General features: G+C 48.2%; 1 protein-coding gene and 1 long non-coding RNA gene across 9 annotated transcripts in view; both read right to left on the bottom strand.

Annotated features, from left to right (window-relative positions):
* The window catches only part of LOC126988068 (uncharacterized), a 2,019-nt gene extending 611 nt beyond the window's left edge, over positions 1-1,408 (bottom strand). For 2 of the 8 annotated variants that reach the window (XR_007741428.1, XR_007741424.1), the window contains exons 1-2: positions 1,100-1,408; positions 605-901 (exon numbers count right to left, since the gene is read on the bottom strand). This is a non-coding gene — a long non-coding RNA (uncharacterized LOC126988068). Of the gene's footprint in view, positions 1-109; positions 308-505; positions 972-1,099 lie in introns of those variants that run through there. The other 6 variants (XR_007741426.1, XR_007741429.1, XR_007741427.1 and 3 more) reach the window with 6 other exon arrangements.
* LOC126987874 (glutamate receptor ionotropic, kainate 1-like) overlaps positions 1-22,500 on the bottom strand; it is a 195,578-nt gene that overhangs the window by 9,408 nt on the left and 163,670 nt on the right. Inside the window, 7 exon segments of the mRNA XM_050845337.1 lie at positions 5,197-5,361; positions 6,420-6,549; positions 7,255-7,350; positions 12,428-12,507; positions 13,548-13,665; positions 19,852-20,112; positions 20,477-20,734. Of these exon segments, the coding sequence (XP_050701294.1) occupies positions 5,197-5,361; positions 6,420-6,549; positions 7,255-7,350; positions 12,428-12,507; positions 13,548-13,665; positions 19,852-20,112; positions 20,477-20,734 (1,108 nt within the window).

Genomic DNA, 22,500 nt, shown 5'->3' with positions numbered 1-22,500 from the left:
AGATAAAGACCTGGGAGTGTATGTTACCAGGCTACCAGTGAAGGGATATCCAGCACACCAATACCACATGGGAAACACTCCACTATCCACCACAGAGCCAGAGAAAGACCTGGGAGCATATGTTACCAGGCTACCAGTGAAGGGATATCCAGCACACCAATACCACATGGGAAACACTCCACTATCCACCACAGAGCCAGAGAAAGACCTGGGAGCATATGTTACCAGGCTACCAGTGAAGGGATATCCAGCACACCAATACCACATGGGAAACACTCCACTATCCACCACAGAGCCAGAGAAAGACCTGGGAGCATATGTTACCAGGCTACAAGTGAAGGGATATCCAGCACACCAATACCACATGGGAAACACTCCACTATCCACCACAGAGCCAGAGAAAGACCTGGGAGCATATGTTACCAGGCTACAAGTGAAGGGATATCCAGCACACCAATACCACATGGGAAACACTCCACTATCCACCACAGAGCCAGAGAAAGACCTGGGAGCATATGTTACCAGGCTACCAGTGAAGGGATATCCAGCACACCAATACCACATGGGAAACACTCCACTATCCACCACAGAGCCATAGAAAGACCTGGGAGCATATGTTACCAGGCTACCAGTGAAGGGATATCCAGCACACCAATACCACATGGGAAACACTCCACTATCCACCACAGAGCCAGAGAAAGACCTGGGAGCATATGTTACCAGGCTACCAGTGAAGGGATATCCAGCACACCAATACCACATGGGAAACACTCCACTATCCACCACAGAGCCAGAGAAAGACCTGGGAGTGTATGTTACCAGGCTACCAGTGAAGGGATATCCAGCACACCAATACCACATGGGAAACACTCCACTATCCACCACAGAGCCAGAGAAAGACCTGGGAGCATATGTTACCAGGCTACCAGTGAAGGGATATCCAGCACACCAATACCACATGGGAAACACTCCAGTATCCACCACAGAGCCAGATAAAGACCTGGGAGTGTATGTTACCAGGCTACAAGTGAAGGGATATCCAGCACACCAATACCACATGGGAAACACTCCACTATCCACCACAGAGGCAGAGAAAGACCTGGGAGTGTATGTTACCAGGCTACCAGTGAAGGGATATCCAGCACACCAATACCACATGGGAAACACTCCACTATCCACCACAGAGCCAGAGAAAGACCTGGGAGCATATGTTACCAGGCTACCAGTGAAGGGATATCCAGCACACCAATACCACATGGGAAACACTCCACTATCCACCACAGAGGCAGAGAAAGACCTGGGAGTGTATGTTACCAGGCTACCAGTGAAGGGATATCCAGCACACCAATACCACATGGGAAACACTCCACTATCCACCACAGAGCCAGAGAAAGACCTGGGAGTATATGATATCAGGCTACCAGTGAAGGGATATCCAGCACACCAATACCACATGGGAAACGCTCCAGTATCCACCGCAGAGGCAGAGAAAGACCTGGGAGTATATGATATCAGGCTACCAGTGAAGGGATATCCAGCACACCAATACCACATGGGAAACACTCCACTATCCACCACAGAGGCAGAGAAAGACCTGGGAGTGTATGTTACCAGGCTACCAGTGAAGGCCAAATTCGTTCCAATCGCAGCGGACAGGTTACTTCTGGACGTGGCGCCGGGACGCTATCCACTCAGCCACTGCCTCCCCGAATCTAACTATGTATAATCTAACTATATCTATCAAGTGGTCTGGGTCAGTATACTTGAAAGGAAACTCAGGAAGAATTACAAGAGGAAAAATACAGAAAATATAATAAAGGGAAAGATACAGAAGGAATTACAAGACAATGAATGATGATACTATATGAAAAAAAAGACATGAACATTGCAAGATAAAGAAGAAAAAGAGGAAAGAGAAAAACAAAGCACAGGAAGAATTACAAAAGAAAGGAATGAAGAAGAGATATAAATGAGATAGAGAAAAAAAGAAATACAAGACAAAAAATGAAGAGAAAATACATAGAAAAAAAAGATAACATAGAAAGCAATAATAGAATGAAGAGAAGATAATGATGGACAAAATTTAGAAAGAATACAAGAGGAAGCGAAGAGGAGGAGAAGGAAGAGGAGGAGGAGGAGGAGGAGGAGGAGGAGGGAAGAGGAGTTAAAGTGGAGTGAGTGAGTGATGGGCGTCATTGAAGGGGAGTGAAGGGAATTGGAGGGGAGAGAAAGGAGGGAGGGAGGAAGGGAGGGAGGGAGAGAGAAGGGAGATAGGGAGAAGTACTGATCTGCCCAATGACACGGAACATGAGATAGGCTGTTGACTTACCCCCTCCTCTCTCTCTCTCTCTCTCTCTCTCTCTCTCTCTCTCTCTCTCTCTCTCTCTCTCTCTCTCTCTCTCTCTCATTGTCATTCTCTCTCTCTCATTCTCATTGTCATTCTCTCTCTCTCTCTCTCTTTTTTTTTTTATTTAAACGTGTTCAGTACATTAGTACATGGCAGTATTATTTGTCTATGCTAAAGTTCCCCTGACCGGGGGGGAGCTATTTAAAAGCTTCTGCCGATTATATTATACAATTATTATACAATATATTATACAATTATATATATACATATTTACGGTGGGTGTAGGAGTAGCCACCTGTGGGACGCAACCTTCATCTGCTGAGTGGACAGTTGTGTCACATCCACATCAGCAGTGAGGTTGTTCCACCACACCACCGCTGCGATGGAGAAGGCACGTTGGTGGGTGCTGGAGCGGGCCATTGGCACTTCCAGGAGGGAGGCGTTGCTCAGCACTGTTCTCGTGCTGCGCTCAGACCTCCTCCAGGTAGCCCTCAGGACCGTCAGGTGGGGCACTAGGCCCACTTGTGCCTTTGTGTAGCACCGTCAGGGCAGCGACGCGGCGACGGTGCTCCAGGCTATTCAGCTGGTTCGTGGCTGGTCTTGTCCTTCCTTCGTGTGGGTGTTGTTGTTGTTGTTGTTGTCGCTGTGTCTCCCACTGGCTCGGTCGGTGGTGCTGGGTGCCGTTGATGAGGCGTTCAGCCCTCCTCTGCACCTTGTCTAGCAGGTTGAGGTGGCAGCGGGCGCTGGCCATCCAGGTGAGCGGTGCATACTCCATCACTGGACGGACTTGTGCCTTATAGAGGGTGTTCAGGCCTTCAGCATCGAGGAGGTTCTTCATGCGGCGCAGGAGGTTCACCTTCTGGGAGGCTTTTTGCGCCACCCTTTCAAGGTGACGGTCAAACCGCAGCTGGGAGTCCACCTCCACGCCCAGGATGTCGACGCTGGACTGCAGAGGGATGGTGTCATTCCCGAATCTCAGTCTGCCGTGGAGTTGCCTCGCGTCCTCCCGAGAACGTGATATTACCATGGCCTGGGTTTTGTCAGGGGCAAACCTGACTTGCCACCTCTTTCCCCAGGCCATTATGTCTGCCAACTGTCTGTTGACGGACTCTATCACGTCCTGGGCTTCCTCCCTCTTGTATGTTCTGGAGAGGGTGCAGTCGTCGGCGTAAGCGCTTGCTGCCGCTCTGCTCTCTCTCTCTCTCTCTCTCTCTCTCTCTCTCTCTCTCTCTCTCTCTCTCTCTCTCTCTCTCTCTCTCTCTCTCTCTCTCTCTCTCTCTCTCTCTCTCTCTCTCTCTCTCTCTCTCTCTCTCTCTCTCTCTCTCTCTCTCTCTCTCTCTCTCTCGCGCGACCCAGCAATCACCTCACCTAACCTAACCTGCTGGATCACTCAGTCTTAATAGAGATGGACGAGGAGGAATGGAAGGAAGGGAGGAAGAAAGGGAAGGAGGGAGAGGAGGGAAGGGAGGAGGGGGAGGGAGGAGAGAATAGAGAGCGAATGAATGAAGGGAGGAAAGAAGGAAGGAAGAAAAGAAGTTAGGAATTATAGAAAGAAGAAAGATAATAGGAGTTATGGGATAAAGATAAAAGGAAGGAAGAAGTAAGGGAAGGAAAGAAGGAAGGAAGGGAGGAATGACTGAGTGAATGAAGAAATGAAGGAATAAAGGAAGAAAAGAAACGAAGGTGGGCATGAAGAAACGTGGTAAAAAATTAAGTGAAGAGAGAGAGAGAGAGAGAGAGAGAGAGAGAGAGAGAGAGAGAGAGAGAGAGAGAGAGAGAGAGAGAGAGAGAGAGAGAGAGAGAGAGAGAGAGAGAGAGAGAGAGAGAGAGAGAGAGAGAGAGAGAGATCTTTTGACCTGGCCGTGTGCTCTGACCTCCAACGTCTGAAGAAGGAAGAGGAGGAGGAAAAGAAGAAGAGGAGGAGGAGGAGGAGGAGGAGGAGGAGAGAGAGAGAGAGAGAGAGAGAGAGAGAGAGAGAGAGAGAGAGAGAGAGAGAGAGAGAGAGAGAGAGAGAGAGAGAGAGAGAGAGAGAGAGAGAGACAAAGACGAACCCAAAGACGAAGACAAATGAAGACAAGAGATGATACGGGAGAAGAGGTTGAAGATGAAGACTAAAGATAAGAACGAGGAGTTGGCTGAAGATGAGGAAGATGAAGAGGAAGAGGAAGACGAGAAAGAGAAAGAATATATAAAGAAAAACTGGACTTATATTACAGAGACGAAGATTAGGACGAAGATTTAAAACTAAAGGAAAGGGATAAAAAAAAAATCCTAGTACAGCTCTCTTTAAGACACTTTTTGCTTCCACACTCACCAATGTTTTCTCACTATCTACTTATGTACCTCTATTTTCTCCTTTATCTCTCTACTTATCTATATACAAGCACAGTGTAAGCCTTAAGAAGCGTCCTAGTACAGCTATCTCTCTAAGACATCGTTGCTTCCACACTCACCAATGTTTTCTCACTATCTACTTATGTACCTCTATTTTCTCCTTTATCTCTCTACTTATCTATATACAAGTACAGCGTAAGCCTTAAGAATCGTCCTAGTACAGCTCTCTCTCTAAGACATCGTTGCTTCAACACTCACCAATGTTCTCTCACCTCTATTTTCTCCTCCGTCTCTCTACCTATCTATATACAAGCACAGTGTAAGCCCTAAGAAGTGTCCTAGTATCGGTCTCTCTATCTCTAAGACCTCTTTGCTTCCACACTCACCAATATTCTCTCACCTCTATTTTCTCCTCCGTCTCTTTACCTATCTATATACAAGCACAGTGTAAGCCCTAAGAAGTGTCCTAGTATCGCTCTCTCTATCTCTTAAGACCTCTCTGCTTCCCCACTCACCGATGTTCTCCACGCCCAGCGCGTTAGCCTTGGAGTCCTTGTTCTTCTCGTCCCTGTTACACACGTCGCCGGTGTTCTTCCACCACTTGCTGTACAGCATCTGGATGATACCCTTCTCCTGCAGCTCCAGGATGGCCAAAGAGATCTTGTCCCGCCACGGCGAGCCTGGAACACACGAGCACACGAAGGGTTAGGCAGGACACAGGGAATCTTTTTTTTTACAGTAAAGGAAGCAGCTCAAGGGCAACAATAAATGGAAAAAAGAGCCCGCCAATCACTGCTCCTATAAAAGAAAGTATAGATAAGTGGCCAAAAGACAGGTCAGTTACAGCGAGAAGGTATTGTTATTGTTATTTTATCTCCTGGAGGCTGCTGTTTTTCCGAGGTGGTAGGAAGTGACGCCTCTCAGCGAGGGAAATCAAACAAGAGCGAGAGAAGGCAAGGAAGAATTACATACCGGCGCCTTAACCTCTGAACTGCATTGAACTGACCGTGGGATAAACTTTGGGCTCGCTGCGTTGCCTCAGTGCGCGGGGAAGCCAACTTTTAATTCAGCTCCGCGTTGGCTTGTTCAGGTGTCGGCGATAAGGGTTTAGTGCCGCCCGTTACCCTTATCAAGCTTAGTGAGGGAAGAGTTTAGTGCTGAAGGCGTGGAGGGTGGCGCTGCAGTATCTTGCTTCTCTCCTTCTCTTCTTTTTATTATTTTTTTCTTCTTTCTCTATCTTTCATCTTTTGTGTTATTGTTTCTTCCCTCCCTCTCTTCCTTTCTTCTTTCTTTCGTTTTTTCCTTTCCTTCCTTCCTTCGTTCCTTTTTTCTCTTTCTTCTTTTTCTTAGTTGTGTTATTTTTTTCTACCCTCCCTTTATTCTATTCTTTCCTCCTTCCTTTCTTTCTTTTTCTTTCTTCTCTGTTTGTTTGTTTGTTTGTTTGTTTCTTTTTTTCTTTCTTTCTTTCTTTTTCCCTTCCTTCCTTCCATCCTTCTTTCCTTCCTTCCTTCCTTCCTTCCTTTCTTCCTTTCTTCAATATCTCTCTACCTTCCCGCTCTCTCATTCCTCCTCGTTTTCCTGCAGCTATTTTTTCTTCCTCCCTCCCTTTCTTTCCCTTCCCCCAACCCTTTCCCTTTTAACAACTTTTTAACTACTTTCACCTTACTCACCCGCCTTCGCCTTACTAACTAACCTCCACCAGCCTCCTCCTCTCCACCCCTTGCCCCCCTTCACTCACCAATGGGCGTGGCAATGCCGTAGGAGTTGGAGTTGAGGAGTCCACCAACTTGGGTCAGGTTGCAGTTACGCTGAATGGTGTAGTCCAGCATCGTGGACTCCATTAGAAAGGCATAGTTACCCTTCAAGACCTGGGGGCGAGGGGGGAGGGGGGAGAGGAGGGGAGGGAGGGAAGGAAGGTAGGTAAGGAGAGAGGGAGGGAAGTAGGGAGAGGAGGGACGATTAGCAGATAGACAGTCGGGAAGGGAACGAGAGAGGTATTGTAGGTGGGTGGAGAGAAGGATGGTGGGACGGGAGGTAGGGAGAGAGGGAAGGAGGGAGGGAGAGGAGAAAGGAAGGGAAGGTAGGAGAAGGATGAGGGATGGAAAGCAAGGTGGGAGGAAGGGAGGGAAGGAAGAGAGAAGGGAAGGGAGAGAAGGAGCGAGAGAGGAATTGTAGGTGGGTGGAGAGAAGAATGAGAGAAGGAAGATGGGAAGGATGGGAAAAAGAGAAGGAAGGAGGGAGGGAGAGGAGGAAGGTAGGGAAGGGAAGCAAGGAAAGCAAGGTGGGAGGAGGAGAGGGAAGGAAGGAAGAGAGAAGGGATGGGATAAACATGGATAAAGGTATACAGAAAGAGGTGTGATAAGGTATATTATAAAGGATGTAAGGAAGAGAGGCAGGGGGAGAGAGGGGGAAAAAGAAGATGGAAGGAGGAGTTGGAAAAATAACATTATCATCATTATTATCATCTTACTACTACTACTACTACTACTACTACTACTACTGAAATTATCGTTATTATTATTGTTATTGGTGAAGCCCTCGTTATCATTGTTACTGTTGCTGTCTCTACGTACCCTGGTCACGCCCTCGTCGATTGTGGACACGAACACTGAGGGGCGCTTGCTCTCCATATAGCGCCACATGTTCTGGTACGTCTCAATCTTGGAGTCCTGAGGCGGGGAGGGAGAGAGAGAGGAGGTGAGTGGGAGAGAGTGTGGGAGGGAGTGAGCGTGGGAAAAAATGTGAGAGGGAGGGAGAGAGAGTGTGCGAGAAGAGGGAGAGAATGGGAGAGGGAGGAAAAGAGAGTGTGAGTGAGTGGGAGGGAAAGATAGACGTATAGTAGAAAGGTTGGTAGGTTTCTTTCTGTCCAGTTGCGGAGGAAGGGAGAGAAAGAGAGAGAAAAAGAGAGAGGGAAAGTGAGTGAGAGAGTGAGATAGACATATTATAGATAGGTGAACAGGTCTATTTTGTTTCCTTCTTATGACTGAAAATGATTTTGTGCGTGTTAGCGATTTTAAAAACGTTCCAGGTCTTTTTTTTCGCTTTCCTTTTGTGACTGAAAACGTTTGTGTGTGTCAGCCAATATAGGAACGTTTAATGTGTCTTTTGTTTTCCTCTTACTGCTGAAAACGTTTGTGTGTGTTAGCCATTAGGGGAACGTTTTTGTGTGAGCCATTTGGGGAACGTTTATATCGGCCTCCGTGTCCTCGCCCCGCCATTCCGTCGCTAATGCTTCGTTAATTAGTTTATGTAAATATTTAACGACATTACATATAAATTGGCTAAAGCAGTCTGGTCACCTCTCCTCCTCCTCCTCCTCCTCCTCCTCCTCCTCCTCCTCTTCCTCTCCCTCTCTTTCTCCTTTTCCTCTTTCCCTCCCCTTCCTTTATTTCTCCTCCTCCCTCCTACGCTTCTCTCTCTCTCTCTCTCTCTCTCTCTCTCTCTCTCTCTCTCTCTCTCTCTCTCTCTCTCTCTCTCTCTCTCTCTCTCTCTCTCTCTCTCTCTCTCTCTCTCTCGAACTTTGAAGAGAGGGGAAATATTCATAAACTATCTTTTTACTCTCTTGGTAAAAAACTATAAGTGATTTGCAGGGGTGACTTTTTTATATTATTTCTTTTTACATTAATTTATCACATTTTTTCCACTCATTATCTATCCTTTTCCTCCTCTCTCTCCCCTTCTGGTCTGTTATCCTTCCTCTTCTTTCCTATCTTCTTTATCCTTTTTTCACTCCTTTTCCTTCTATCTTTCTTTTCCTATCTTCCTCCGCCATTCATTCTCTTCTCGACTGAACACTCTGGACCAGGTTCGAATCCCAGCGTGGGCAGTCGACGCGCAGCTCACCCGACTCTTCATCCTTTTTTCGGGATGGTCGATAAATGGGTTTCTTGCGTCTCTTCCTCCCTCCTTTCCCTTTTATTCCTCCTCCTCCCTCCTCCTTCCCTCCTTTCCCTTCTCTAACCTCCCTCTCCACCCCCCCACCGGCTTTGCCCTGAGTCATCTAGTTTGTTTTAGGTCATTGAGTTATTTTTCAATGGTGCCCATGAACACAGGGGAGGCGGTGGCTGAGTGGTCCTGCCCGCCGCCACAGTTGGGATTTTTAAGTCATCGCCGAGTGTCCTAAGGCTACCCACATACCCCTCCCCCTCCCCTCTATACCCCTCCTCCTCCCCTCCCCCCACTCACCTGATTCACACCCTGTCCCTAATCAAGCCTTCCGCACACCTGTCATCAGCTCAGGTGGCGACGCTAATTAGCCGGGCGTTATACAGGTGATCAGCGCGCGATTAATCACTCATCGGCCTCATTACGGCGCCGAGAGGGTGGGGCGGAAGGGAATTAACGCGTGGAGCAAAGTGTGAGACGGGGCGAGGTTGAGGCGTCGTTGTGGGTTCGTAAATGCAGACACACCGGGAATGAGGTTCGGTTATCGCCGGGTGACGAGGAGAGATACAGTGTTTTCGGTGTTGTCCATCTGTCTGTGTGTCTGTTGCCTGTCTCTCTACCTGTCTGTCTGTCTTTCTGTTCGACTGTCCGTTTATCTCTCTGTCTGTCCCTTACGAAATCTACTGCATTAGAACATTTTTAGGTGAATATATCAAGCTGATCATTTTTGGGGGGAAACTCTGATAAAAAAACTGACTGAATGATGGTCAATACATATTAAAAACCAATGAAATGTTGAGTATATGATAAAAACTGTCTGAACTGTTTCGAACTAATGATATAGATTGACTGAATGACTGATTTAGGGCGGCCACATGGATAAAAAAAAACACCTGTGATTTAAGTGCTTTCAGACGGGACGGAAAATGATCGTGAGAAGTGACCCAGATTAAGGGACCTTTGATTCTTGCTTCCCTCAGATGTGGCCCGGCGCCTGTCCGACATGATACGATAAAAGTTGACTGATTGACTGATGGCGACCTCCTTGCGCCACACTCTTCCTAATAGAACTGATGCATGTTAGATCTGGCCATTGAATATTAACAGTGGTTTATCGAAAGGTGGAAGGGAACGGCGCCTGGCTGGGTGATAGTCTTGGAACTGCTCTCAAGGGAAACGGAAGATGCAAATAATAATAATAATTTCAACATAACTGGCTGATTAATAGTGTTGGAACTGCTCTCAAGGGAAACGAAAGATACAAATGATAATAGTAATTTCAACAGAACTGGCTGACTGATAACGTTAGAACTGATATCAAGGGAAGAGAAAGATAAAAAAATAACTAATATCAACATAACTCTCTCTCTCTCTCTCTCTCTCTCTCTCTCTCTCTCTCTCTCTCTCTCTCTCTCTCTCTCTCTCTCTCTCTCTCTCTCTCTCTCTCTCTCTCTCTCTCTCTCTCTCTCTCTCTCTCTCTCTCTCTCTCTCTCTCTCTCTCTCTTCCTTCCCCTTCCTCCCTCTCTCCCCCTCTCTCCCCCTCTCTGTCTCTCTCCCTCCCTCTCTCTCTCTCCCTCGGGACCACTTAGGGCAAGGCACCGCTCTGTATCTCCAAGGCAATGGCAACACTTCGTCAGGGCGTGAGTGCTCAACCCACACCCACACCCACTCACACCCACACACACACACACACACACACACACACACACACACACACACACACACACACACACACAGACGCTGACAACCCTTGCACAGCAGACTTAACACACGCACAGGGACTCTTTGACCTTTGACCTTGTGGCTTTATTGGCGGTGTTAGTATTATTGGTGTTGTAATCGTTGTTTCCGTTAGTGTTAATTATCGTTATTATGACAAAGGTTGTTTATATTGTTACGGCAACTGAGACATTTTAAAGAAAGGTAATTTACCCCCATATTCCCCCCCCCCCCCCCGCGTGTGTGTGTGTGTGTGTGTGTGTGTGAAGAAAAGAATAGAGGAAGAAAAAGATTAGAAAAAACGCGAATAAAAGAGGAAAAGAGAGATAAATATATACACATCAAACCGGCGGTGGCAGAGTGGTCAGCGTGCTTGCGTAGTGACACCGCGGACCGAGGTTAGACTCCCACCGATGCAAACTGACAATTTTCAACCATCGCAGAGTGTCGGAAGGTCACCCACATGCTGTCCAGATCTTCACTCATCCCTAACTTCAGCGACTTAATTCAAGACGAGTTCCGGGGGGCAGCAACGGCCAAGCAGGAGTCACACATCACGATAACCACTAGAAGTAAAACTCTGCTGTGCCCCGCTAACTGGCTGGGGTCGTCGAAGAAACCCCTCAGGAGAGCCAACCAACGCTACAGGCAGCTCCTAAAAAATGAAGCTAAGGAACACGCGAGCCACGGACCCGTCTTCTCAATCCTTTCGGCGCCCAATTACACATATTTGACAAGGCTTTCGCAGGCGTTTCGGGCATTTTCAGGTGTAGTTTAATGGCCCTGGTGGTTGTTTAACTCTTCTTCTCTACCATGGATGTGAAAAAAAAAACTCATGAAAGCCCGATTAATTTCCATTTTGACCTTTGAAAATAGTTGATGTGCGAGATAGAAGCGTCTGAGAGTACCGCCCACAGACTATCTCGATGCCCAGAGGCTCTCGACACACGCGTCTCCTCTTATAACCATTCCCACGCTCCAGGCACGTCAGGTTTCCATAAGAGAACAGCGATAAAGGCGGACTAAAGTAGACGAGGGGCTTGGGAAGGATGATAGAATGGGAGGCAGGAATATAGGTAATGGTAGGGGTGGTAGTGGTAGTAGTAGTAGTAGTAGTAGTAGTAGCAGTAGTAGTAGTAGCAGTAGTAGTAGTAGTAGTAGTAGTAGTAGTAGTAGAAGTAGTAGTAGTAGTAGTAGTAATGGTGGTAGTAGTAGTAGTAGTAATGGTAGTAGTAGTAGTAGTAGTTTTTGTTGTTGATAAAGACTTCCTAATTTTCTTCTGCGTTCCTCCTCTTATTTATCCTCCATTTCCTTCTCCTTCTTCCTATTTTGCTCTTTCTCTTCATCTTTTTTCTCCTTGTATTCCCATTTTTCCTGTCTTTTCCTACTCTTATTATTCCTCTTACTCCTCTTTCCTCTCCTCTTTGCCTCTCATCTGTTTCCCCGCTCCCTCTTCTAATCTCCTTACCTCTTTTATCCGATCTTTCATCCCTCTCTTCCTCTCACCTCCAGCTTCTTCTTTTCTCTCTATTTCTGTTTCTCCTTCTCCTTTGTGCTATCTTCATCTCTCTTCCTCCTTTTCCTCCTCCTCTCCCTCTCCTCCACTCCTCTTTCTTATCCAATTCTTTATCCTTCTCTTCTTCTTCACACCTCCTCCTCCTCCTCCTCCTTCTCCTTCTTTCAGTTTCTCCTCTTCCTTCCCATCACTTTATCTTCTCCTTTTTCTTCTCCTCCTCCTCCTCTTCCTCTTCCTCCACCTCTCTCTTTTTCAGCTCTTCCTCATCTCTCTTCTCCTTCGTCACATCTTTCTATCTCCTCCTCCTCCTCCTCCTCCTCCTCCTCCTCCACGTCTGCTGCGTCAGAGCTGAAAAGCGTGTCGCGTCGAGTTCTCTTTCTCGTATTTTGCAAGCTTTTTTTTTTTTCTTTTCCTTCTTTTTCTATTTCTTCCATCGTCCATTAGAGGAAAATAGTGCCATGTGACAGTTTATATATGCTGTGTCAATGTTATTTATTGTTGTTATTATTGTGTTTATTTTTATTAGTATTATCATTATTATTGTTGTTGTTATTATCCTTCTTTTGTTATATCTCATCCCCATCTGTTGTCCGCACCCTGCCCTGTCACACACCCCGAACACTCACCCTGAAGAACGCCATGGTTGACCCGCCTTCCAGCGTCCCGTACTCGATCTCGTTCTGCTTGGCCAGGTCCTCCGCACTCTCTGTAACATCGAGAAATATACACTCTTACTGGGGGCGTGGGAAGAGCTGTTTAGTCTCACAAACACACACACACACACACACACACACACACACACACACACACACACACACACACACAGAGCCGCCACAGCAAACATAGAATCACGTGTGTGTGTTTGTTTGTGTGTGTTTGCCTCAAGTTAAACGTCCCTCCTCTCAATGAAGGTAATGTTGGTGTTTGAGTGTTTGTGTTTGTTTGTGTGTTTGGGAAGGGAGAGAGAGTAGAGGTGATGGGGGGAGGGGGAAGTACTGTGTGTGTGTGTGTGTGTGTGTGTGTGTGTGTGTGTGTGTGTGTGTGTGTGTGTGTGTGTGTGTGTACTGTCTATGCTTCGTGGAGGGAGGAAGGGAGGAGGGAAGGAAGAGGATAGGAAGATGGGGTGAGGAAGAGGGAGGGTGAGAAGGAGAGGGAGAGGGAGATAGAGAAGGGGAGGGAGAGAGAGGAAAAGGGAGAGAATGAAGAAAGAGGAAATAAGGAAGCGAATTGATAAAGAAGGAAGGAAAGAAGGAAAGAAAGGGGAAGAGCTGTAATGAAAGGGAGGAAGAGAAGAAGAGAGAGGAGGAAGAGAAGAAGGTAATAAAAATGAATAAAAATAAGAATAAGTGAATATGTATTAATGGAATTTATGTATTTATCTATCTATATAACACTGGGTAACAATATCTCTCTCTCTCTCTCTCTCTCTCTCTCTCTCTCTCTCTCTCTCTCTCTCTCTCTCTCTCTCTCTCTCTCTCTCTCTCTCTCTCTCTCTCTCTCTCTCTCTCTCTCTCTCTCTCTCTCTCTCTCTCTCTCTCTCTCTCTCTCTCTCTCTCTCCATCATTTTATCTATCTATCTATCTATCTAACTGACTAACTGACACACACTCTCTCCTTCCCTCTCACTCTCCTTTTCTCTCCCTCCTTCCCTCTCTCTCTCCTTTTCTCTCCCTCCTTCCCTCTCTCTCTCCTTTTCTCTCCCTCCTTCCCTCTCTCTCCTTCTCCCTCCTTCCCTTCCCTCCTTACCTATGGGCGTGATCATCCGCTCCACGGTGAGGAAGGCGGCGAGGTTGGCGGTGTAGGAGGAGATGATGATAAGCGTGAAGAACCACCAGATGCCGCCCACGATACGGGTGGACGCCGCCTGCATATGGAGATAGGGTGGGAGAGAAGTGAGGGTGAGGGAGGAAGGGGTAGGGAGAGGGAGGAAGGGGTATGGAGAGCGGGAGGGGAGAGGAAGAGGAAGAGGGAGAGGGAGTGGGATAGGAAGGGAGGGTGTGGGAGGAAGGGGTAGGGAGGGGAAATGTGAGAGGGGGAGGAGAGGGAGGAAGGGGTAGGGAGAGGGAGGAAGGGGTATGGAAAGGGAATGTGAGATGGGGAGGAGAGGGAGGGAGGGGAGAGGAAGAGTTAAGAGTGGGAGAGAGGGGTAGGGGAAAGGGAGAGAGAGGGAGAGGGATTGTTAGTCAGTGTGTAGTATTGGGCAGCGTGGAAGCAGCCTGACCCGGTAAAGTTTTCATCGGTAAACTCTACGGTATTAGAAAGAACGTTTCACTTATACCATAAGTCAGGAATTATACCTTCTGGGAGAGCATATTATGTTTTCCCTGAAGTGACTCATTGTAGAAAATTAAGGGAGATATAGTCCTTCTAATACTTGCTGCGGTGCTTGCAAACATTAACAACATCTAGAGTGCACGCCTCTTATGTGCTGCTAGTCTTCATTCTTGAGAACTAAATGCAAACTCAAGGCACCGATGAGAGTCCATGATATTCTTCTAAAATTTTACAGTTCATTTTGCTAAACGTGTCTCAAGAGCAGCTACAGACGGACGCTTTCAATGCCAACTATTATAACTATGAGCTAGGAGACAGACACATATCGGGCCGCGTGATGCCCAGCCGTGGGCGGGGCAGGTTGGGGCTGCGCGCTGTGGTCTAGGCGGCCACGCTGGTTACAAAGAGCTGAGGGGCTGGGAAGAGGAGGGAGGGAGGGACGTACTGCCACGAGGGAGTTGTAGGCACAGGGAATTTCTAAGTTCTAGGGAGTGATGTTCTATCGCGGCTGTCACACTAAGTGAAGGGCCTCGGCATCAACAGGGAACAGCTGCAGCTATTGAGTAGTGAAGTCATCTTATCGACTGATCAGAGCTGGTGACTATCGACCAATGTTGTTCACGAATACCCTAATTTTGTTTCTGCAATTTGGCATCAAGGAAACAATTTGGAAACAGCATGGAACTCATCAGGCAATTATGCAATTTGAGCAGAGAATGGAGGAACAAAGTGGAGTGTATTGGTTAATTATAGCCCGTGAACGAGGCGGCCTGGCAACAGCGGCCGCTAACGAGCACTGACTGGAGTGCGTGCCTGGCCCGCGGCGCCCCGGGGTGTGCCCTGGGCCTCGAGCATAGTCCGCCGCTGGGCAGACCATCCCGCATGAAGGCCGCGCCCCACGCCGCCATAGAGACCTTGTAAGCACCTCGTCACTGCAGCAGGCAGGCAGGCACACGTACAGACAGGGCAGGACGGCAGGTATACAAGCAGGTACAGGTAGGCAGGGAGGCACGTTGGAAGGCAGGCAGGTAGGTAGAGAAGTGGGGGGGTAGGCAGGCAAGCGGAGGTAGACAGACGGTCAGGTGGCCAGACAAGCTATGCAGACACCCGGCTGACTCAAGCACCAGCCAGACGCGGCGCCGGGGCGTGAAGGACACAGCAGCGGGCCGGGGACTGACGTGTGGCGTGGCCTTCGCCTTGCGGGGCTGAGGGGGTGGAGGGGATGGAGTGGCGCACAGAATTTTGTCTTCAGAATCAGGAAGGAGACTGGCAAGGGTGGCTTCTGTCCGCCAGGTTGTGAACGGGCGAGGGAATGAACCAGAAAACACAAAATTCTTAGTAAAGCCGAAGTCAGAGCTCTCATTAAACCTGGAGGTGTAAGAGTTTAGACGGCTCCTGGGCATGGTGCCGAGAGCTTGGTGAAGGTGCTTACACTCTCTATGGCAGCACGGCGAGGGCGAAGGCGAGGCCACGAGGGGCTCCGGAGACTGAGTGAGTTTGAGAGCGTGCAAGAGATTGAGACTGTATGGAAGGGCATGCGAATGAGAGGGAATGCATGAGAGGGAGTTCAAACACATGGGAGGAAGTAGGAATGCTTGGGAATGAGTGAAAATGCATTGGGGTGAGTGGGAATGCATGGGAGTGAGTAGGAATGCATCGGGGTGAGTGGGAATGCATGTGAGTGAGTAGGAATGCATCGGGGTGAGTGGGAATGCATGGGAGTGAGTAGGAGTGCATCGGGGTGAGTGGGAATGCATGGGAGTGAGTAGGAATGCATCGGGGTGAGTGGGAATGCATGGGAGTGAGTAGGAATGCATCGGGGTGAGTGGGAATGCATGGGAGTGAGTAGGAATGCATCGGGGTGAGTGGGAATGCATGGGAGTGAGTAGGAATGCATCGGGGTGAGTGGGAATGCATGGGAGTGAGTAGGAATGCATCGGGGTGAGTGGGAATGCATGGGAGTGAGTAGGAATGCATCGGGGTGAGTGGGAATGCATGGGAGTGAGTAGGAATGCATCGGGGTGAGTGGGAATGCATGGGAGTGAGTAGGAATGCATCGGGGTGAGTGGGAATGCATGGGAGTGAGTAGGAATGCATCGGGGTGAGTGGTAATGCATGTTAGTGAGTGGGAATGTATGGGAATGAGTAGGAATGCATGGGAGTGAGTGGGAATGCATGGGAATGAGTAGGAATGCTTGGGAATGAGTGAAAATGCATTGGAGTGAGTGGGAATGCATGGTAATGAGTAGGAATGCATGGGAGTGAGTGGGAATGCATGTTAGTGAGTGGGAATGTATGGGAATAAGTGAAAATGCATCTGACAAAGTTGTAAGACATGAAAGTGAGCTGGGAGTGTGTCGGGATGCATGGAAAGAATGGAAAATGCATGGAGGTGAGTTGGAGTGCACAGAAGTGAGTTGAGAAAGAATATAAATCATAGAGGTAAGTTGTAATATATTGGAGTGCATGAGTAGAAGTTTGGATGCACGGGGCGGAGGGGGAATGCATGGGAACGGAGCGGCGGCATGCTTAGAGGCGGCGGTAACACGTTCCAGGGAATGAGAGGGAAGTTAACCACCCAGAGGAATGAGAAGCGATGTGAGTGTGTGGAGGACGAAGGAAGGACGGAGAGAAGGAAGGAAGGATCAAAGGAAGGAATTAGGGAAGAAAGAAAGAAAGGAATGAATGGAGGAAAGAATAGATTAATGTAGGAAGGAAGATGAGAAAGAGAACAGGAATGAAGGAAAGGAAGAAAGAAGGAGGAAGGAAAGAGGGAAGGAAGGAAGGAAGCAAAAAAGGAAAAGGAGAGAAAGAAGAGGAAGAAGAAGGAAGGAAGTGAAAGAAGAAGAAGGAAATAATGTAGGAGGAAAGAAAGAAGAAAGGAAAAAAGAGAGAAATAAAGAAAGGAAGGAAGAAGGGAAGGAAGAAAACAATAGATTAATAAAGAAAGAAGAGATATAGGATGAAAAAAGCAAGAAGGAAAAGAAGAAAAACAAAAGAAGAGAAGAAAGAAGGAAAAGGAAAGAATAAAAGAAAACAAGAGGGAAGGAGGAAGTGGAGGAAGGAGGAGGAAGAGGAAGGAAGGAAGTAAGCAGTCCTCGGCTCATCCATCATGTAGCATTCGTGTTTCCCTCCTGTTCAGTCCCTCATTAATCTCCGTCCCTGTCTTGAGTCTCCCTCCGCCTGACAATTGGCTGTTAAATGCTCCGTGACTGCGGCGGCGGCGGAGGAGGAGAGGAGTCTGTTATGCATTGGTGTCTGTGAAGATGAGTCTGTACGTTTGGGGGAAGTCCGATAAATATCTTGACTTTCTCGTTTTTTTTTATTGTTTTTCATGTTTTGTGTCTCTTTTGTGTCTGTGGAACCGTTGGTGTCTGTGAATGTGTCGTTACGTATGGAGAAGTCCGTTAAATGTTCTTGTTTTCGATTTTTTTTCTTCTAATTATAAATCTTTGTCTGTGGTGAAGTTGTCTTTGCGAGCGATTTTTGTCTCTGTAGTCGCGGCTGAACGTTGGAATATGTCACACACACACACACACACACACACACACACACACACACACACACACACACACACACACACACACACACACACACACACCACATGCATCTGCAGTGACCACATACATAACAGTGCTTAGTCAGATGCACACCACCACCACCACCACCTTCACCACCACCACCACCACCTTCACCACCACCACCACCACCACCACCACCACCACCACCTTCACCACCACCACCACCACCTTCACCACCACCACCACCACCACCACCTTCACCACCACCACCACCTTCATCACCACCACCACCACCACCACCACCTTCCTCATTTCATCCACATCACGGCAGCTTTTTAATTTTTTTTTCATTTCCTTTTTTTTCCACTTTTATTGCGTTCTGACTGCGGAAATATCACCTGTTTTTCTCTCTCTCTCTCTCTCTCTCTCTCTCTCTCTCTCTCTCTCTCTCTCTCTCTCTCTCTCTCTCTCTCTCTCTCTCTCTCTCTCTCTCTCTCTCTCTCTCTCTCTCTCTCTCTCTCTCTCTCTCTCTCTCTCTCTCTCTCTCTCTCTCTCTCTCTCTCTCTCTCTCTCTCTCTCTCTCTCTCTCTCATCTTTTCAGAAACACCTCGCATTTCCTGATTTTTTTGTGTGTATGATTTTTATATGTCGGTGGAAAGCGAAGAGAGAGATTTATTAGCTCAGGAGGAGGAGGAGGAGGAGGAGGAGGAGGAGGAAGTGGAGGAGGAGGAGGAAGTGGAGGAGGAGGAGGAAGTGGAGGAGGAGGCGAGGTTGTGAAGGTGAGTGAGGTGTCATGTTGCCTTGTTCCTGTTATTTTCGCTATATTTTTTGTAGGTGGAAGAATAGGAGGAGGAGGAGGAGGAGGAGGAGGAGGAAGATAAGGAAGAGGTAGGCTGTGAGGGCAATTTGTCTCTTAGCCTCTATAGTGGAGAGAGAAAGGAAGAAATGAAGGATGGAAGGAAGAAAGGAAGAAAGAAAGGAAGAGAAAGAAAAAGAAAGAAAAAAAGAAAGTTTATATATAGGCTCGTCAGTGTCAGGTAGAAATCATGTGTCTTTCTTATCTTCCCTAGACTTACTTTTCTACACTAACCTTCTAACTTACTACCTTATGATCTATTAACTTTATGAGAAGGGCAAAACCTGTCACTAGTCGATCAGGACCTCATCTAAATCGCTTACAGGAGTGTCTAAGGGATCCAAACGTATCATAATCATTAGGGAGTGGGTTATCTAATGTGGTTAAACTATAGAAAGTATTAACCATTTCCTTGTAAAGTTAATAAGTGAGTGTCATGGCTTCTCTATACTTCGATCACTATAAGCAATTACCATTCATGTCTTTACTTTCTGAATGATATATATTGGCTACTTTCTGAATGATATATTGGCCTGTATTATTAAACTTATCGCCACCTCTGATCGCCTGTTTGAAGAGCCTCTCGTGGACCTAACTGGGGTAGTTTTATCCTACTTCTGCATCTTGAACGAGAAAAATCACCCATGAAAACCCGGTTGATCTTCTTTGTGGCCTTGAGAAATAGCCGTTCTGGAAGCCCGACACGTTTAATAATATGAACTTTTATCTTTTACAAATTCATAAGTTCCCCGAAGGTGCAATTACTCTGTTTGATATAGAGAACAAAAGATTATGCAGTGCTGGTTCTCTACTTAACAATTCCCTGGGGACCTGGAATAACGTGTGCTCTGAATAATAATAATAATAATAATAATAATAATAATAATAATAATAATAATAATAATAATAATAATAATAATAATAATAATAATAATAATAATAATAATAATAATGATAAACAAATAATGGAAGAGCCAGCAAAAATATATGCCGCTCAGGGCCTCAGGATAGCTACAGTCACAGTCTGAAACATGTCAACACCGAGGCACACTCATTTTACAAAGCTTTCGTATGAGTCTGGGGGATTTCCAGGGGTAGTTTTATGACCCTGGTGGTGGTAGTCTGACCCTTCTGTGCTGTGAACCTAAACGAACACTCATTATTTTTTATAGAACCCGACTTGTCTCTTTTTTAGCCTTTGGAAATGGTTGATATTAGGGTTGGAAGCGTCTGACAATACCTAGAGTCTGCAATGTTTCCATGGCCTCGGCGGGTGGTGGGAGGTTGCGGTAGATGGTAGAGGAGGCATGAGCGTGCGGACATGCGTGGCGGGGCGTGCATGCATTAGGGCGGGCGTGGGCGGACGTGGGAGACGTGTGGGGAGCGGCCTGCACGGTACCTTTGGGTTGAGATCAGACCCTTGTTGCATGAGCGTCCCAATCGTGAACCAGAAGGAGTTGGAGAGCGTGAAATCGTTCTGCATGACCTCCTTGTTGTTGTCCTGGCACGGGCTGGGGGAGTGCCACTCGTAGGGGGAGAAGCGGGCCACGATGTAGATGGTGGTGGAGACGACGATGTAGGCGGCCAGGATGTACAGCCAGATCTCGATGGCCAGCGGGTTCATAAAGCTAAAGAGCTGCGTGGGGGCGCGCGTGGGCACCTACACGAGGGGCAGAGGAGAGGGCTTAGCGGCTACACGGGCTGGGGAGAGGCGGGTTAGAGGTAGTGATGATGATGGTGGTGGTGTTGATGATGGTGGTGGCTGCTCGCTGTTTCAGTCACCACGGCCTGTAAGGAAAGGCTTGAGCATGGGTAGGCCGGAGCAAGGCAGGGCAGGGCAGGGCAGGGTAGGACAAGGTAGAGCAGGGCAGTGCCAACCTACTCGCCTGGAAGCATTACTTGGCACCATTACCGGCACTCGGTTACGTAAGGTCAGGTTAGGTAAGTTAGGTCAGGTCCGGCACTGCACCACACTTCCCTCCTCCCTCCCCCTTTCTTCTGTATGACCTATGACCCCGACTGACCTTGGGGTTGAGTCCTGAGCCCTGGCGGAGCAGCGTGCCGGTGATGAACCAGAAGGAGTTGCTGACGCTGAACTGGTTTTCCACGACGTCGCTCTCCGCGTTGCAGGGGTGCGGGTTGTTCCACTCGTAGGGCGAGAACCTAGCCATCACGAACATGGTGAAGGACACGAGCACGTAGGCGGCCATCACGTACAGCCAGATCTCCACGGCCAGCGGGTTCATGAAGGAGAAGAGGCGCGTGGGCTGGCTCGACGGGATCTGCGTCACATTGGCGGGAGAGCGTCAGGAGGGGAGGGAGGGAGGGTGATGGCGTCAGGAGGGGCGGGATGGGGCGGGCATCATAACTTACCCTTACATCCCTCTCCCTCTCTCCCTCCTCTTTTCCCCCTCTAGAATGTAGTGTGGAGGATACACTTCCCTAAACACCATCCCTGATTTATCCTACCCCAAAGTATCCAAATCTCCCATACTTTCCCTCTCTTCCTTTTCTCATACGGATACTTCCCTTAAAAGTATCCCTTCTCTTCTACTTTAAGCATTTTCATCTTTCCTTCCTGGTACTAACACTTGGGGACTAGCTTGGGTTTGGGGAACGGGGCGTGCCGGGGCGAGGAACTTATGGGACGGTACCCTGATCCTTCCACCTGCGTCCTAGCTGAAGAGTTTGAGGCACGGGGTTGACCGGGGCGGGAAGGAATCTTTGGGGCGGCACCCTGACCCTGACCCATCCACTTGGGCATAGCTAAAAAGAGTTTGGAGTACGGGCCTCGCAGACAACGACCCTGGGGTTCATTTGGGCACCCCTTCCATTTTTGCCCAAGGATGATTTGTTCCCAGGAATATTTTACGCAGAGATTGTTTTACTCAGGGATACCTTTTCGAATCCAACGCCAACCTCAGTTCCCTCCTCGCTACACACTCCAGTCCCCTTTCTCACCGAGCGCTACAGGATACACAGGGAAACATTAGGGGTGCCGAAAGACCTTTAGTGCTACGCCGTTAGCGCCACACAGAAATCACCAGCGTCCCCTTCCCCATACACAGATTGCCTTCCTGACTCTCAACCTCCTGTCTTCTTCTCTTCCTCACTTCCTGCCTCCTCCCCTCCTTGACCTATTCTCTCCTCTGTCCCTCTCTCCTGCCTCCTCTTCCTCCTATCTGCACATGGAGACTTTCTTAAAAACACTCTGACTTAATCTAAGCATTCTGACCTTCCCCACCACTCCTCTTTTCCTCCCCTTCCCCCCCTCCATTCTTTCATACTGACACTACCCTTACAATCTTGGCCTCCTCTCCCCTCCCTCTCCCTCCCCTTCCCCTCTTCCCTTCTTTCCAAATAGACACTTCACTATGAACTCTTCCTGGTTTAGTCTACCCTAAGGAACCTAACATACCTGACCTACCCTCCTCTCTCTCTCCCCTTTTCCCCCCTACCATATCCCACACAGACACCCCTAAAATATTTTCTTGATATCTCCTAAGCATTCTGACCTCCCCCTCGTCCATCTCCCCTTCCCTCCCCTGCGTCGTGGCTTGGCGGGGCGGGGCGTGGCGTGTGCCTCGCCCCGGTGCCTCGCGGTGCCTGGTGAGCCGCCGCGCCTGTTAGTTCAGCTTAATGGGATTTGCCGAGTCAATATTAGTCAGCTTCCGTCCGTCAGTCCGCCCGTCCGTCAGCCAGCACCCAGCACCCACGCGTCAACACGGTACTGCAGACGGGACTGAGGAGGCTGAAGTGATGCTAAGGATGCTGATTCTACTGTGGGTGACTGTTAGTATTGGTGGTGGTGATGCTGGTGATGGTCTTGACGATGTCTCTGCTTATGTTGTCCACTGTTTAATCCGTTTCTGTTAAAGGGGTAACGGTTGAAGGCGAGGCTAATGATGATGATGATGATGATTCTGCTGACTGCTGACTCTGCTGTTGATGGGAGAGGGGTGGAAAGGCCGATGGTGTGTGAGTGGAAGGGGAGTGTTTGTGTGTCTGTGTTTTTGAAGGTGAGGTAATGATGTTTATGATTCTCCTG

Source organism: Eriocheir sinensis, chromosome 67 (genome assembly GCF_024679095.1).
Source record: "Eriocheir sinensis breed Jianghai 21 chromosome 67, ASM2467909v1, whole genome shotgun sequence".
Taxonomy (NCBI): domain Eukaryota; kingdom Metazoa; phylum Arthropoda; class Malacostraca; order Decapoda; family Varunidae; genus Eriocheir; species Eriocheir sinensis.
The sequence above is the reverse complement of the archived record's forward strand: the minus strand, read 5'-3'. Positions and strand labels throughout refer to the sequence as shown.